The following is an 18,303-nucleotide window of genomic DNA, read 5'->3' as shown; positions in this document are numbered from 1 at the left end:
TCTGCTCGTCAAACCATTAGATTGCATTTCATTTGGAAAAATAGAGAGGGTGTAAGCATGAGGTGATGCCTGCAGTTTTATATATGAAAGGGTTCCAACCTAATAACCTAAGTCATCCTGAGATGACTTTATTTTATGAGTGTTGGGTAATATGTAGAACTGAGGTGTACGTATGTTAAGAGGGAAAGTATAAATTCCTCATATATACAGAATTATTATTTTTAGCAATCTCATTAATGCATGTTGAAATTTTTTATTTAATTTTTATTGATGGGTCTTCGATAATATGTTTGTAGTATTTGTAATCATTTAATTCACGTTCAACTTCTTTAACATAATCATCTTGATTCATAATAATAATAGTGTTTGACTTATCATCCTTTTTAATCACTATACTGTCGTCATTCATTAGATTATATTAAGACTTACTTTCGTTCTTAGAAATATTACTATGATATTGCTTCCTATAATTACCAGTTAATATCTCTTTTGTGATTGTGTATATATAAAATTCTAAATATGAATCAAATAAAAGATTATTTAATTCTGTTATTAAAAGGTTATCTGGGTGACAAGTTTTGGGGTGACTTTTCCAACCACTCTGGGGCGAGTTCTCCAGATACGATAGAGTGAGTTCTCCCAGGGTGAGTTCTCCATGGGGTGAGTTCTCCGCATACTGGTCCTATTACTGACATTACCTTTACACCATCTATCACAGACACACACACACACACACACACACACACACGTGTTTTAGATTATGTACAATAATATAGTGGGAAAGTGATCTTGATTTTCCTTGTGATATTAACACAATATCAGATCTTCATTTAAAAATTAAAAATGGGAAAGGTCAAATTTTAAAATTGCGTTCTAGCAAGAGGTTACTACAGCTAAGTTTGATTTGACACATTGCTTACACCACAGGGGCTCATATTGTTGCTTACAAATGACCTGTCATACATGTACTATATAATAACTATTATATAATATATGTATGACAGATCAATTCTTAATAACTATTATATAGTACATGTATGACAGGTCAATTGTAAACAACGATATGAGCCCTTGTGCGGATGGTAAGTAAAATCCCTATTCTTTGCACTTGTACCATTAAATCCTTCAGAACACTCACATTTTATATATTAATCCCTGTTCAAACAAAACACCTGTATATCCATTGACAGTTCGCCCTTTTTTCAAACTGTTGACACATGCGTAGAAGGCAGCATCAACCATGGCAAGAGTTATGCTTTTACTGTGTCTAGCGAGAACTATATCAGTAGGAATATATCAGTATTCATGTATAGTAAAACTACTAAGTCTTGACTCCAGACTTTTGTAAATGCATCATCTTAATTGTCAGACCACATATAAGCAGGGACATCAAGGTGGGGGGGGGGGGGGCATTCCATCAAAAAATTTGCATGTGCTGTAAAATTGCTGTAGCCTATATACAAACCCATCAAGTTCCCCCCACCCCGAAAAATTTAAATGACGTCCCTGCATATAAGCTGTGTATCTTAGATGACCCAATAGCTTATGCAATAATGTGCATATTTCTTTTTAAATATCTGCTTTGAGAAATACATATACATATATTGCCATTCCTTCCAGACATTATGGATGAAGAACTGTGGCAGTTTCTTTGCAACAGGGGCATCAGTGAAGAAACTGTGAAGAAAATGGGAGAGGATAAGGTTTGTCATTTAAAATATCCTATAGTACATGATGGGGAAGAAAAATAATATGAAGAATTCACAGCAGCAACACATTTGATGCAGAGATTCTACTAATGTACCCCATTCTCATGCACACAATTTTGCAGATTGTGTATATGTTCGCAGATGTCACAATATACACACAGTTGTATTCACAAGGTGCCATGTGTTCACATAGATTTTTACCAGGGTTTGCAAATTTAGTGAGGTTTGTACAAATCATTTTCTTTCTTTATGTCCCACTGATGACAGCAAGAGCATGTTAATTTTGTCATGTCCATTTGATTATCCGACTGTGCATCTGAATATCTGTCTGCAGTTCTGTCTGTCCATCCCGAGGAGTTTGTCAGTAAGATTGTCCAAAACCCAAAACATAGTTTGATAATTTGTATCCATATGTAGATGAGCTCTTTAGATTTTCAGGCTTTACTCTTTATTTTGTTCTGTCATCACTACTTGCAATGGTGGCATCTTCATTTGTCCAGTCTGTTCGTGCTTTCATTTGTCTTCCGAAGAAGCTAAAAGTTTAGCAAGGTTGTGTGAAAATCTTAGGCTATATCAAATTAAATCCAGCTAGCATATTTAATGATGTGATACGATTTTGGGACTGTTACCAATATGTGAATTATTTTCTCTTCTTTTTTTGCAAAACTTTCAACTTTTAAGGAATTATAATTTTTTGCATTGTCAAAAACTTCATGAGGAAGATTAAGCAAAGGTCAGGCAAAGCCATTTGCGATCAGCAAACTAATTTTGGTTGGATTATTTGTCATTGACTTATATGTAGATGAGCTGATTATTTTGCTGGCTATGACTGGATTTTGCAATGTAATTCCCAGTGTTTTTCAGAATATAAGTCATTAAATTATACCTGTCTGTCCTTCCATCTTTGCATTGACCCATATTTTCATCTGTTCATCAGTCCCAGTTTCTAATTTAAATGCACTACTGGAAAAAATATGTATATATGTATTTAACAAAGATCATAATGATAACATTCAGCAACCTCAGGGTTTGCCCACATGGATAAATGTTGGATTAGCATTCAGTTTAATACGGTATATTTAATATTTCATGGAGCTAAACTGAAGGAGACAGTAATATCAGAGACACATTTTTGGGCTAAAGATGAACGTTTTATCAAGTGTCAGTGATTTTAAGTACTTAGAAAAAGACTGTAATAAACTTGCAGTTGATGGTGGTAGGTGTCTTTTTCACCTTTATTGTAATTTGATTATACTTCAAAATGTGTCCTTTCTGTTTTAAATTGCTTGGGACAATTTACTTTCTTTCAGAAATCTTTTAAGATGAAGAGTAAACGCTTTCTTATGTGCAGCAAAATCTTTTCTTTTTATGGATTGTCTTGGAACAATCCAAACATGCAGCGCACTGAGAACATTTTCAACTAATAAAGAGGTTAGATGTTAAGGTAACAGGCATGAAATGTTTGCACATAAATATGCTGTTGTTGTCAACACAAAGTTGTCTGACTTGAAGCAAAAGTTTCCATGGAAGACAGAACAAACACAAATAGGCTGTAGGCAAATGACCAGTGTGGAAAGGACCTATACTTACAAGTTGGTACAAGTGAGATTATTTTCTGTTTCCACACATTGGTTATACTAACTTATGAGTTTCTGGAAGTGAAGCTATTTTGCATTTCCTCAGATTATATTTGTATTATAGTTGTATTTACGAGTTTTGAGAAGTTATGCAGTCTTGCATTTCCATACATAAGTTATTTTTAGACATGTGATAAGTTATGTTATCTTGCATTTCCATTCATTGGTTACATTTATGAGGTTTGAGGAGTATTATGTTTACATACCTAAGTTATATTTTGGGTTTTGAGAAGCTAGGTTAGTGTCAGGCTTTACACTCCAAAGTATATATATACAATGTACAAATATATTACAGAACAAAACCAATATAGAACAGTTTTAATGATTTTGGATTTTTAAATTTATTTACTTTATTGTGCATTCTTTTCAAAGGTTTGTAGTTGGCTATATATCCTGTTTCTGTTCAGCATTTATCATGGTTTGGGGCATAACTTTACCATGGGGATTAGGCTTGAATGGGAACATGGAGCTTGTCAAGGTTTGGTGGGAATATGGACCTTACTGAGGTTCAGAGTCAAAATATCAAATTAAAATGGTTGATAAGTTTGGTAACATATTATCAAAGCCAAACAGATCTATATGAAAATCAGAACAATATATTAAACAATTTAAGAAGTCCATATACACCGAAAATGGTATTCATCTTCTACACACTTGCTACTTATTTTAAAGACATAGTTTGCAAACTCTGTTTTAGTATGTCTTCCTCTTTCAATGCTTAAGCTGTGCTTAGAACATTGAAAACAATGCAAGTATTTCTTCTGAAAAATGCACTTTTGATTTGAAACAGTTTTGAATTTCCAGTAATGACTTGTCCTGTTTATAATATCTATCCATGCATAGCCATGCCATGAGAAAATAAGACATTTTTAACCTTATTGACTCCTGTGATTTTGCTGACATCATTTAAATTATTTAACATAATGTAACGTTGGAAAGGATATCTACTTGTATACGTATTTATAATTTTAGTCCAGTACTTTACATATTTGAACATATAAAGTGTACTCAGTGGGTGTTGACTGCATTCACCAACATTATTCACGGAGATATCTTTTACAAAATCTTTCAAATTCATATATACTGTTCATTTTCTAATACTACTTTAAGCTGGAAATATCATAATGAAATGTTTTTGATGAATCCTTCAGTGGATAAATTTACAAATCTAATGTCTAGTCAGAAGATAAGTCCTTATTACAAGTGTTTCAAAGTTTTTGTGTTTTGGTTCTAAATTGAGAAATCAGCTCTTGTAAAGGATTGATATCATCATATAGACAAGTATATTTTACACTGCTGTTATGATGCACACTGTGTTTATTAAAATTGATTTATTTTGTATTATGATATGGAGGACTTCTTTCTTTTCTTGTTTTACAAGTAGCTTATACATGTGTAGTTATTATAAAAATAGTCTGTATGTAAATGTTCCATTTTCTGGTGTGAATAAGATGATAACTTGGGTTCTTGGACTGGAACTTGTACACTTAAATTTGATTATGTTACATTATTTTGAATTCATAAATTTTAAAATATATTAAGGAATTATAGGGAATAACTTGCAGTGTAATTTTAATCAGAAGTAATTATCAGCCTTGATTGAGGGAAGAGTAGGTTTTGCTTACCTGATTATCGTCATATTTTTTAAACGATTTTTACTTAAAATTGAATTTAAGGCCTAATCTTTTTTTACAAACTTAGAATATTCTGGAAGAGAACGTATGAGCTGCATCCAGGTCATGTTATTGTGTCTTAGGTCAAGTGAAATTATATAAGTTTGTGGTAAACTAAATTATTCATTCATGTTCTAAGTTCCCATTGTGGAATCATTACATTTTGTGTTCAGTATAATTTTGGAAGAATCATTTATTTAAATTATTCATTGGAATTACAAAGTGCTCGCTGACTTTGGGCTAAAACACTATATTGTGATTATTGTAAATTCTGTTACAACTCTGGTCTTAATTTAAAGAACAGAAAAGAGTGAAAATCAACGTTTTTAAAAAATTAAACAAATAGTTTATTTCCATTAAATAAAAAGTAAAATTTTTAAAAAGAACTTAGTTTTGTGAATTAATTCCCAAATAGTCCTGAAATTGTTTACCATAAGTCCAAAAGTATTGAGTATTCCAAACAAATTCCAGTGGTGTTCTGAATGAACTCGTTTTTAAAGTGCTGATATGCCATTATCGAATGTGCTAACAGTTCTGATGTATCATAACAATATAATCCAAATTGTCCTTGAATGAATTGACAGTAATTCCAAAACAGTGATTTAGTCCAAAAATCAAAAAGCACATTGTAATTTCAGTGAATAATTTAAATGAATAAATCCTCTCAGATTAAAAACTGAACACAACAGTAAGACTGATTCCATTTTGGATGTCACGGTATGAATAAGCAATTTTGAAGAAAACAACAGCATTAGCAAAAGCTATGACATGATGAACTTCGCAACAAATTCATAAATGTCTTGCTTCCAGAACATTCTTCATTTCTATTTAAACTATTTAGAAAATAAACCTTAAACTCAATGTATGCAACAATGTTTACCTCCAATTAATAATGATCCTAATGTATAATCTAAAATCATAGATAAATATTAGCTATGTAATATGTGGTATCCAGAATATCAAGACGCTAAAGCTCAATACCTGACCAAGGTCAATCACACAAATGATATATATAGCATGTAATCATGGAGAAATGTTAGCACACAATATAAATTAAATATACATAACAATTCATTGAAAGCCATTCTGGATTATATCATTAAGACTTAGTTCATAAACCCATTCAGAAATTCTGGTACATCATCATATTCTGTATTGGATTTCATTCGGAACACTATATACTTTTGGACTTGTGTTAGAACTTTTAGAATTATTTGATATTTAATTCACAATACTATCAGTTCCTCTTGAATTTACACTTAGTAACTTATTGAAATAGATTTATCTGTTGGTAACTTATGGAAATAAATTTGTTTCTTTGATTTTTATTTGTTGCTTCTTTCTGTTAGTTTGCAACCATAGAGTTGCATCTTCACTTACAGAGATTTTGTCTTTCAGCTTGACAGGTACGTTATTGAGGTTGCAGATGACATGACACTGACCAAATATCTGCCCCATATAGGTGACACGGTTGCTGAGTAGACATATGTAAAGAGTCCACTATTAAAGAAGTTGAGGTATCAAAGTCCTTATTTTTCCCTAATGGAACTTTCCCAAATGGATCGATAGAGGACTTGGATTTTGAAGTCAGAGATTTTTCTGAGGAAAAGACAGAATGCAAAGAAACTCGGCGAGATGTATGACAGGAAAGGGATGAATATCTTTAGGCTTTATCTTGCATCAAAGCAAAAGAATCCTCCACCACAGTATAAAAGCATCAAAGAGATGAGGCAAATACCTACTCTGGCTGAACCTGTAGATAAACCACTCATAGAGTTTATTTAACAAAACACAAGGACTCAGAATGCAAGAAAAGAATGAGACTGAACCCTTGACAAGTGTTCAAGATGATCATTTTGTCCATTCTGTATCTTCTTTTCTAGATGATTCAGAAACTGAGATTTTCTTTAAGAATACCAGTTCACCAAATATTGCTCGTGATATCGATGATACTCTGCCATATATTCCTCCACTCATTCCTGCTGAACCCTTGCAAATAGACATTCACAGAGGTGCCTTTGAATTTCAAGAACTGTGTAATTACTTTAAAGATCCCAGTATTTTAAATAGACATCTTATCGTCACCCGCATTTTGGCAAATGGAGAGAAAGAAAGAGCAAAAGATACAGGGGGTGTTTTGAAGGATTTGTTTACTGAATTTTGGACGGAGTTTTATTTTAAGTGCACCGTTGGCAGAGATGTGAAGGTTCCAAGTCTGCGGCATGATTTTGGAATGGAACAATGGAAGGTAATTGGGCGTTTGCTTGCATATGGACGGCAAAATGTTGGATACTGGCCAATAAAACTTGCAAAGACATTCATGAAACACTGTCTCTTTCAAGATACTGATGTTACCAATAATGAGTTTTTAGAGGATTTTTATCAGTTTATCTCACTGCCAGATAGAGATGTTTTCGAGAAGGGATTCGCTGACTTCTCATCAGTTGGTCTCGAAGACTTGTTGGATGCTCTGGATGCCCATGAATGCCGTACTAAGGTCAGTGGGGAAAATTTTAAGGCTGTCCTTTTGAAAATAGCACATAAGGAGATGATTCAAATACCTATGTATGTATGTGACTGCTGGCGAGATATCCTGAACGGACTCTGCATCAGCACTGAAAATCTCAATGATCTTTACTCGACCCTGATTCCGAGTAACAGAAAAGTTGTACAGATGCTTCAGATTCCAGAATCTCTGAATGCCCAAACTAATGACGTTTCAAAATATCTGAAGAGGTACGTCAGAGAACTTGATTTGAAGGCTTTGTGTCTTTTCCTTCGTTTCTGCACAGGGTCTGACCTCATTACAGTGCCCAGTATAGCTGTAGAATTTGTCAGTATGACTGGCTTATCAAGAAGGCCAATAGGGCATACTCAAAAAGGCCAATAGGGCATACTCAAAAAGGCCAATAGGGCATACTTGCGGTTGTGTCCTTCAAAATGGTGATTGTTATGATACTTTTATGGAATTTAGATCTGAATTTGACAGTGTCCTAGAAAGCAACATCTGGATCATGGACATAGTTTAAGTTTTGTCACAATCAATGATCAGGATATTATGTTTGTCATTCTGACTAGTCTTATCACACACTAGGAGTAGGTTTCATAGCCTATGCCCCCATCGGGTGGTGTTATGGAAGCTACTTTCTACACATATGTATAATAATAGATGGACATTGTTTGTAAAGATTTTGCATTCAGTTCAACATTTTTCCATATTGTTTATTGAGTCATGTAACTTGAAGAGTGTAAGGGTGGATCCATCTTGACAAGCACTACATCCACCTTTCAAAATTAGGACACTGTGTGTCACATGTAACATTTCATAGATTTTGGTCAAAGGTATTGTTGGAAGTTTATTTCTAAAATTCAGCTAATGTTAGAATCATGCAACAATATGATAGTATGCATTTGTGATAATACCAAACCCAAACTACTAAAGAAGGTCAATGTGTCATTTATTTCACATGTTACTTGCATAGTTTAAGAATTTTGCATTTAAGGTCAATTCGTGACCACATAGCTTTATATCTTCTATATTCATACTGTCACGCCTTTAAAAATGAAACATTCTGAGATGATGCATCTTGATGATTATTATACCCTCATAACATAAGGTAGGTCACTGTAATCCATATTGAATGCTTCGCAGACTTTGGTTCAGTTTTCCCATTTAACTGGTCTAAAATTGAAGTTTTTATGTCGAGCTCATTAATGTGTTGGTTTTTTTTCTCATGCTACATACATAGTGTTCTATCCAAATTCAGTACAGTTGTTGACTGGATGTATTTTGTTAAAAAATAATACATACTTGTTGCAAACAGGTCTTCTGTAACAAATATTTTATGCGTTAGTGATTGTTTTGAAATTTTGTGTTTCTAGTTCATTTTCATCTCAGTTCTTTATATCCCTCAAGCCTCTTGTGTACACACAACATGTCGTGGACATTATGACATTTATGTGCAAGAGCATGAAGAAATACATTGGCAGTGCATTTGTATCATTCACACATGTACTGTTGAGAACTAGTTTAAGAAATGATTCTGCAATAATCATGGATTCTGTCAGTGATCTAGAACATGAGATGTTGGTTGAAAGTATAAAAGTTTTGATAACATGTAGTTGTGATAGTTGTTGCAATGATGATGCACTGAGAATATTTCTTTGAGAGGACGAATAAGGGAATAAAAGATATTTAAATCATATTGTCATTTTATTTTAATTCGTATCCATGGACATACCTTGGGTACATGTTATTTTGTTCAAAGTGTATTTTGATGGTGATTGTAACTGTAACGTCGCCCTCTTAGTAAGAGGGGTGTTTAATTGGATTTGGCTGGCGTTATCTAGAGGATGACGTCCCTCGATGTTATAGCCCGGTAGGAGTGAAAAAAAGAATAGAATTTCAACAGAGAACTGAGCAAGAATACTGGGAGGAAATAAAGCAGTACGAGCCCCTTAGAAAATAAAAATAACAAATTTAATCAAAACAAATTAAATGTGGCAATTCCAATTCAATCTAAATGATGTCAACAGAATTTAATAGCAGTGTCCAATTTGGATTTATTCCATCATAATAACGAGTGGTGAAAACAGCTCAATGTCCACGACCGATTTTCATAACCTTCCTCCCTTGACCGTGCGTGTATCAACGTATTCCTATTTCCTGGACTTCCTATTCTTTACGCTTCATCCTATCCTGGACTTCCTAGTCCTTTATTCTGACCTTGTTGTATTGTCCTGTATCTCTCCCAGAAAGCTGCTCCTTAAAGGAAACAATTACCCGTAAAGTTTCCTCACTTCGTTACTCAGAAGCATACTAGCTATCCACACACTGCGTAAATTCTTAGTACGGTAAAACATTACCCTCTCTTCACAGGGGCAGGAGAAAAGAAGAAACCACTCACAAACATTTTTCTGGCTTAAATGCGATAACATTTTAATGCTCAATGCATTCAACTTTAAGGTTCAATACAATTCAAACTTCGACACTTCACAGTAACATAAGTTTAAATGACATGGTTTTAAACTACTGTTGTCAAGTCTTGAGGCATAAAGTGTTCTACTTTGTCAAGTTAACAGGAAAATGTGAATCAGAAATCATGGTTAAGCCACTTTTGAGCACATGTCAAAATCCGGGACAAACTAATGCTCAAAGTGATAGTTTTAAACAATGTGAAAATTGCTTAAAGCTGTGCTATCAAACACTTGATGTAAAAGAAAAATGAGAATACACGCACACAGACCTCTCGGTTGTTCGTTAAAGATACAAAAATTCCACTTTTCCAAAATGTGTGTAGAGCATATATAGATTATCATGTCTGTCTGTCCATTCATAGACAGTGTGTATCCACAACAATGCTTGAGTTTACTGTTGTTTTTCTTGTTGCTGTGTTTTGTTTAAGCCGTAAACTTCTTTTACCCATGGATAGGGACAGGAGCCCATTGATTTGATGAATGCTAGGTCGAAAGTCAAGGTTTGAATAAAGGATGTAAAGGAGCAGGTCAAGTTTTATTGACCCATCTTTGTCAACCTTCATATTTTATTTTTATTTATTTTTATGTCAAACAGAAAACTCGTATTTAGGTTATATATATATATATATATATATATATATATATATATATATATATATATATATATATATATTATATATATATATATATATATATATACCAATAAAATATTTCAGTTTAATGCTGTTCTTCTAAACTTAAAGTGCGAAAACGAAATTTATCTTGCAATTGGAAACTTTTAAAGTCACAGGGTCACCGACTCAGTCGAATTTTGTGTCCCATTATATAACGAAAAAAATTGCTGCGGTTTTCGACGTAATTTCCAAAACGTTTTTGCTGCGAAAGCTTCAAAATATTATTTATCACGTTCGTTACCAAATTTTACTTCACGTTCTATTAAAATGTTTGTAGCTGTCGTCCTAAACACACTTTGTCATTTTTCTCTCTGTTTGTATAAAAGGGAAACAAGAAACGAAAACTTAGACATTTTTTTTTATTAGAATAAAGAAGTATATGAGCAAAGTACACTTGGATAAGTAGAGATAAAGCGAAGTCTCGTTTGAAGATCATTCAGTGTTATTCAGCTGAAGGAAAATAATATTTCTCATCATAGAATCACAGTAGTATTAAAGCCTTTATCGTCACAAATCCACAGGTAACATGTTTAGTAACATTAAAATACAATTGCAAAGCATCGTCGATATTTGTAGGCGATGTCCATCCCTTTTCTTCCATGTAGAGATTACTGATATTAAATACATCTCTGTCACATGGATATTCATCTCGAAATACACATTCTTCTCGACAGATTTCTATTTTGTCTTCGTCCACTGACTGGAGGTAGCTCCGGGTTCCATACATCATTGGTAATTTGTACATCACAACAGGTCGGCCATTTGGGCAATTTTGGTTTTTGGTTGGTCTTATACGATGCACATTCCAGACTTGGACCATGCTATCGATGTCATTCTGCAAAGAAATTGGTTGTTAAATGGCATTTCTTTAGTGGAAAATACCCATTCCCATTTTAAGAAGAAAAACGACTATTTCAAACATCATAATTTCTCTGGCTTGATATTTATTTTAAACTTTCCCGCTTGTCTGGACTCTCTCTCTCTCTCTCTCTCTCTCTCTCTCTCTCTCTCTCTCTCTCTCTCTCTCTCCTTGCCTTTCAATTTCCCTGGATGGTTGCCTGAATTATTCGTCGAAAACCTTTTCAGCGTTTAGATTGATTTGATCGCTTGTATCAGGACTATATCGGAAGGAAAACAGTAGGGCCTATTCAAAATGTTCTTTATAATATTTCCTGGTTTCTGACATTCTGATAGATAATCATCAATTAAAACATCTTTCTTCTTTTATAAATTAAAACAAAAGAGAAGGACGATACGCTTTTTCTGTTTCTGGTCACCATTTTCTGACCGTATACTAAACAAACATCATCATTTTTACTTTAAAATTACCGTGCAAGCTATATACTGGAATATTAGAGGCTTGTCGGAATGTTCGACTATAACGTCATACGCAACAGACGGTAGTTCGCATGTTCGAGGTAAATCTTACGGATTAGTCCTACAGTTTGTTTTTGTGCTATGTCTTACTATCCAAATAACGGCCTTGTATAGCCTGTTCCGATGTCGGTTGACATCGGAATGAGTAGTCAAAGTTTCAGGAATATCTCATACACTTGGCCGCCTATATAGCCACTTCCACTAATTTATGTGTAATTAATATACTTACTGTGCTGTCTTTATCCCAGCGGAATGAGAATGTGACACTAGCAAATGGACGCATTTTCATGTTCCGCAGACATATATTTGAATTTGTTGCAATGAGACGGTAGTCGAGGTATGCCGAAGCATGTTTAAGTAGGTTAATGTGGTGATTATGTTTCTTGAACGAAACGAAACGTTGCTTACAGTTCCAATAGGCATAATTTATGTTTATTCGTTTCGCTAAAGAACAGCATTTCTACTTAACCCGATTTCGGCATTCCCGGCTTTCATCGCTTTCCAGTCAACTGAAATGTAGGCCAACGAAACTTGGAAACAGGTCCCTTTCTTTTGTGAGAATTTGAATTTATTAGAGAAAAGACGTCTGGGTCAGTGAAGTCTGGCAAAAACATAACTTTATTTTGTAGAAAAGCGTCGTTATTGATTGTGTGCGAAACTCCTGAAAATTTGACTTTCGTTAACACTGTTAGTCGACATAAAAACACGCTACACAGCGCCGTTAGTTAGGCCGTAAGATCCATCATCCCCAAGAACAAAAATTTCGGGTGATGTGTCTTACGTTGTAGGACTGTCATACCGATCACACCATGAATGTAGGTCGATAGCTACCTTGCTTAAGTGGCAGTGGATAGTTTTGTAAAATGGCTCCAGTGACATTTCTTAACTTAAGGCTATGGTGTGACTTTTTCAGCTATCACTGTTTAATAATGAAAGACATGGATATATTTGTGAATTAGTCATTTGGGGCTGGTGTTGTTCTTGAAATTGATTTGAAGCATGTACACCTTCCATAGTTACTCTGCAGCATGTAGATAGTGAAGTACCAAGAGTCGGCCAGGAAGAAGAGCTAGCCATCCACAGGAGTAGAAATATGGGTTCAAGGCATGGAGAATATCTAAAAATCGGCATGGGTGGCAACTACTTTGCACCGTGAGAAATACATGGTGTCAAAAATGACTTGAAGACACGAAAAATGCAGGTATAAATTTGCTGTTGGAGTGCATAAACTTCTTTTGCTATGAACTGCCATTGACTTCTCAGGTCAAGTGAGTAATATTCGTATGCTTTGTTTTTAATATGGCTATCCAAAAATATGGACCTTTTTGACGTCTCTTGCATACATATTTTTAAATATTTTTTTATATTAGGCAGGAAGATGCGTTATTCAATTTGTACATAAACACTGTCTCCTCTTGCACACTTACCACTTCAAATGTATCATTTGTAAAACCTTATACAGTCAATCCAATAGTAAAAAGATCCGAGACGATCTGAATAGATTGGATTTCTTCTTTTGCGAAGAAATTTCAGGCGATTTTTTTTGTAAATTCGGCTACGTACACCCAAGGCATAATTTGTTTTGTAGAGATATTAGCGGTGGTTCTGAATAACCGGGGGGGGGGGATGCATTCGGTAGTTGTGAACTGTACCTTGTTATTAATTTTATGGCGAATTTTGTGAATTTTGGGCGCAGGAATGTTGACAGGAGAAACGGATTTTTAGTTTTACATAACTTTCTACAATGTTTACATTTTTAAGATTTCCTCCATATTTAACCTTTAATTATTCATTGTATTTATTTGCTTAGATTAATTTTTCAGGAGCCGTTGTAATTAATTTACTTCATATTTGCAATACCCGTTCCTATAAATATGAATCAAATTCTTCACAACTGCCAATACGTGCATTCATAAAACCATCACCATTTATTGTCACACATAAAAAACAATATAAAAGGGACAACTCCATCTCCCTCTTTAACCCGTTCATCCGTTTGTGCGTCACTGTGATTGTAATATTTGTTGTTTAATTGTCAACGTGCGAAAAGTACTCGCAACACCAACAAGACATCTATCATGTGTTCGTCGATTTCAAAAAGGCTTTTGACAGAGTGTGGCATGAGGCATTGTGGGCAACAATGAAGAAGTATAACATGGGTCAAAAGTTAATCAATACCATCAAGCAGCTGTACGCCAAGGCTACCAGTGCAGTAATTGCCCAAGGTGCTGTGGGGGACTGGTTCCAGACAACAGTGGGAGTGCGTCAAGGCTGTCTCCTGTCACCCACACTTTTCAACATCTACTTGGAGCGCATCATGAGCGAAGCCCTGGAAAACCACTGTGGGACAGTCAGCACTGGAGGGCGTAACATCACCAACCTCCGCTTTGCAGACGACATTGATGGACTGGCAAGCAGTGAAGACGAGCTAGCCACCTTAGTGAGGAACCTGGATGAAACATCTTCCAGATTTGACATGGAGATAAGCGCTTAGAAGACAAAACTGATGACAAATAGTGGCAAACAAATCTCAGCCAAGAATGAAGTCAGAGGACATAAATTGGAAACAGTGAGCCAGTTCAAATATCTTGGTTCCATAATCACTGAAGAGGGATCAAGAGCAGAAATTTTGTCAAGAGCAGCACAAACAATGGCAGCTATGTCAAAGCTAAGATCCATCTGGAGAGACAAGAATATCTGTCTGAAAAATAAAATCAGACTATTGCGAGCTCTAGTCATCTCAGTCTTTTTGTACTCATGTGAGGCATGGACCCTGACAGCAGAATTACAACGAAGAATCCAGTCACTTGAAATGAGATGCTACAGAACCATCCTTGGCATCTCTTACATGGACCACATCACAAATGAAGAAGTGCGTAACACCATCAGGCGCGAAGTGGGCCAATATGAGGACCTCCTCACCACCGTCAAAAAGAGAAAGTGAAATGGTATGGCCATGTCACTAGAGCCAACAGTCTATCCACAACAGTCCTGCAGGGCAGCGTCCAGGGTGGCAGAAGGAGATGTAGACAGAGAAAAAAGTGGACTACAACATCACAGAATGGACCAGGAAAAGTTTTACGGAGACACAGGTATTGGCACATGATCGAGACAAGTGGAGGGAACTGGTCAGATGTTCAGCAGCACAGTGCCTCAACGACCACACTAGGTCATGAGACTGATGACGATGATATGATGAATTGTCAACGTGATACACTCCAAGATCTTCAAATTGTAATTTGACATCTATAATCCTTCCAAACCTCCACTCGGAGAAAAGAGACATGAAGAAAATTATTTTACTTCCTTTTCTTTTAAAATTAGTTTTAACGAGACAGAAAGAATGAAGTTTTAGATCATTTTCTTTAAGATTACATCAAAGGGACAAAACTGCAGTTGTTTAAAAAAGAATATGCTTTTTTTTCTAAAGGATGGGACTAAATTGATTCAACTTGTAGCTTGCACACTTTCTGCTGTTTACAAAAAAGGAGTAATAATGCTTTTTCGAAAAGTGTCAAAATTATGGTTGTGTGAAAATAATGATAACACAAATTATAAATTAATTATAAATATTACGGTACACCGCTACTCACGAAATTATTTTATGACAGATTCCAATCACTTTTCAGAGGAATATTGAGGCAAAACAAATTTATATTTAAATGTACCTGAAGCAGGCCCATAAAACAAAACTGAATCAAGCTGATATCTATGAAATCCCCTGTGAACTGGCCGATTTCCTTCAACATTCCCAAGGTGTCAATCCAGAACTGGCAACATTGCCTCCGCAGAAAATTCCGAAACATTTCTATTCGTTGATTGGCTGTGCTTCTTCCATAAATGAAACTTTCCTTTCCCGTCATAAAATCTTGCATCTGAGCAACATGGCCGTTTTCTGTGCCACGATCACCTCTCATTAAGGCCGGACATCCGTGATGCATCTGCACTGCTTCCACATAATAGCCGGCGATTACTTTTGGATTGCTGCTTGTTATGTAAACATTAAGCCAAATAACCTGCCTTGAAAAACCATCAATGCATTCGTTTATACAGAGCCCATATTGTTTGAGTTTATCGTAAGAATCGACATGCCAAATGTAATCCGGTCCTTGTCCAAAGTATTGTCGTTTCCTAAGACGTCTCCTTATTCGCAAGTATATACCAACAGGGTCGAGTAATTGCATAAGTATCCCCACGGTATCCCTTGATACTATTCTTTCGTGTTGAAGACATCGTAAATGCATCCAACGGTAGCCTTGTTCATTACTGGAATTACTAATATACTCTTCGATAAACTGGGCTACCTCTAATACATCAGAATGAAACCTTCTTCTAAAGAGACACGGCGTGCGCAGTATTCGTTTCAGAGTTCTCATACTAATGCATAATCCATGTATCTGGGCTAGAAAACTAAAAGTTTCTGAGTAACTCAATCCCAAGTGAAAATAAAAGCGGCATAACCTTGTACGATCCATTCAAAATGACATAAAGGTTCCACAAGTCAAAGACACTGTTAGTCGTAATTACGAGATATTAAGTCGTAATTACGAGATAGTAAGTCGTAATTACGACATAGCTAACTCGTAATTACGAGATAGTAAGTCGTAATTACGAGATAGTAAGTCGAAATTACGAGATAGCTAACTCGTAATTGCGAGATAGTAAGTCGTAATTACCAGATAGTAAGTCGCAATTACGAGATAGTATGTCGTAATTACGAGATAAAAAATTGATTTCAACGTGGCATGAACCGGCTTCCGTAGTTAACTATCAGAGTCGTTGTAATTTACTCTAATCCCTGTATGCTTTGGTAACTGTCTGAGTCGTTGTAATTTACCCTAATCCCTGTATGGTGTGCACCAGAATCATGAAAAGTTTATTATAAATGGTGTATAATAAGAAATTACATAGCTCTACCGAGTTGGATCCGTGCTTGTTTGCTCCCATGCATTACCAAAAATAGATGAAATATTCTAAACGAAAATAAAACACTTTCACTTGTCGCATTTAACTATTAAAATAATAGTTTTACGTTGATAATGCATTAACCTTTGACATGAAATATCAACTATTGCGAAAAAAATTAAAAGTAATATAAAACATATTCTATGCTATTTCTAAAAGCATAAACGTTGATAAATTAATTAAACTATTAATACTGCTACTAATAATACGTTACAGATGTCATCGTTTAATATAGTCTCACTGCCTCCGTGCCTACCTATCTACTATGTACATTTTTAGATATAAATTCATGTCCGGTGAGCTAAAGTTAGCTTCGCGATGCTTCAATTCTCTCTCTCTCTCTCTCTCTCTCTCTCTCTCTCTCTCTCTCTCTCTCCACCTGTCAAATTTCTAAAGCATTTCATATTGACGATAGAAGAATTATATTAAATGAAAAGTTATTTTGTTCAAATCCATTTCTGTCAAAACATTTACTGTTTCTATTGGCTCAGTCAGACAGGCGAAACATATTGGTTTTTAAAATAAATTTACAACCTTGAATATATTTGCTTCTGGGAGAAAGTAAATAGATTAAGAACGTCATGTCGTTGCGGTATCGACCACTACAAGTGTTTGACAGAGGTTGTTTCGCTTTATTTTGTTTGGGGGTGGGGTGTTAAGTTTAAAATTGAAAATATGACAATAGTTCAGGAAACCTAATTAGGCCCTGCCACTGTTACCGTCCAATAATGTTTCAATATTTTCGTCTTTTAGTTTATACTTTATTACCCTCAGGCCACTCATGCTCCTATCCTTTGACGTATTTTTAGAAACCCCTTGGCTATCGCTCATCAATTTTAAGTTAAGAAAATAAAAATGCAGATCTGTAACCAACATTATACATAAATATATCTTTCACAACAATATGCCATCCACCCTTCTACCAATCAATTAGTGTTCAAAGATACAACGGGACACCAACCGTAAGTCTTATCGAAATATTAAATAAACAACTCCCAGAATGGACAGACATAGTCATTGGAATTCTTACTCCACTGACTGTTATTTATTCGTTTCGATTTTGTACACACGGAAATATAAAAACAAGCATGTAGCTTGACATCTCTCTTTTTGTTTTCTAATTCATAACACACTAAATCAAGTGGCTAAATTACACAAGTGGTGGACTGAAGATTAACGGTCAATTTTCATTAGTGTCAAGGGTTATTCAACTTTTATCCATACTTTATTTGGTAAGGGTCGGACTAATATTAAGTTCATTTGTTACTAGCAAAACTTTTGATAAGCTTAT

At 35.0% G+C, this 18,303-nt stretch overlaps 1 protein-coding gene across 1 annotated transcript; it reads left to right on the top strand.

The window, feature by feature from the left end:
- The first annotated feature begins 559 nt into the window (after window positions 1-559).
- On the top strand, window positions 560-7,909 carry LOC149774711 (uncharacterized). The gene is made up of 3 exons (XM_089944980.1): window positions 560-660; window positions 1,621-1,703; window positions 6,418-7,909. Exon 3 carries the CDS (start codon window positions 6,824-6,826, stop codon window positions 7,907-7,909), a length of 1,086 nt encoding a protein of 361 aa, XP_089801106.1. The 5' UTR covers window positions 560-660; window positions 1,621-1,703; window positions 6,418-6,823.
- The last annotated feature ends 10,394 nt before the right edge of the window (window positions 7,910-18,303 follow it).

The sequence above is a fragment of the Sinohyriopsis cumingii genome, unplaced genomic scaffold (assembly GCF_028554795.1).
Source record: "Sinohyriopsis cumingii isolate HCF-2022 unplaced genomic scaffold, ASM2855479v2 utg000160l, whole genome shotgun sequence".
Lineage (NCBI taxonomy): Eukaryota > Metazoa > Mollusca > Bivalvia > Unionida > Unionidae > Sinohyriopsis > Sinohyriopsis cumingii.
This window is presented reverse-complemented; position numbering and strand designations above follow the sequence as displayed.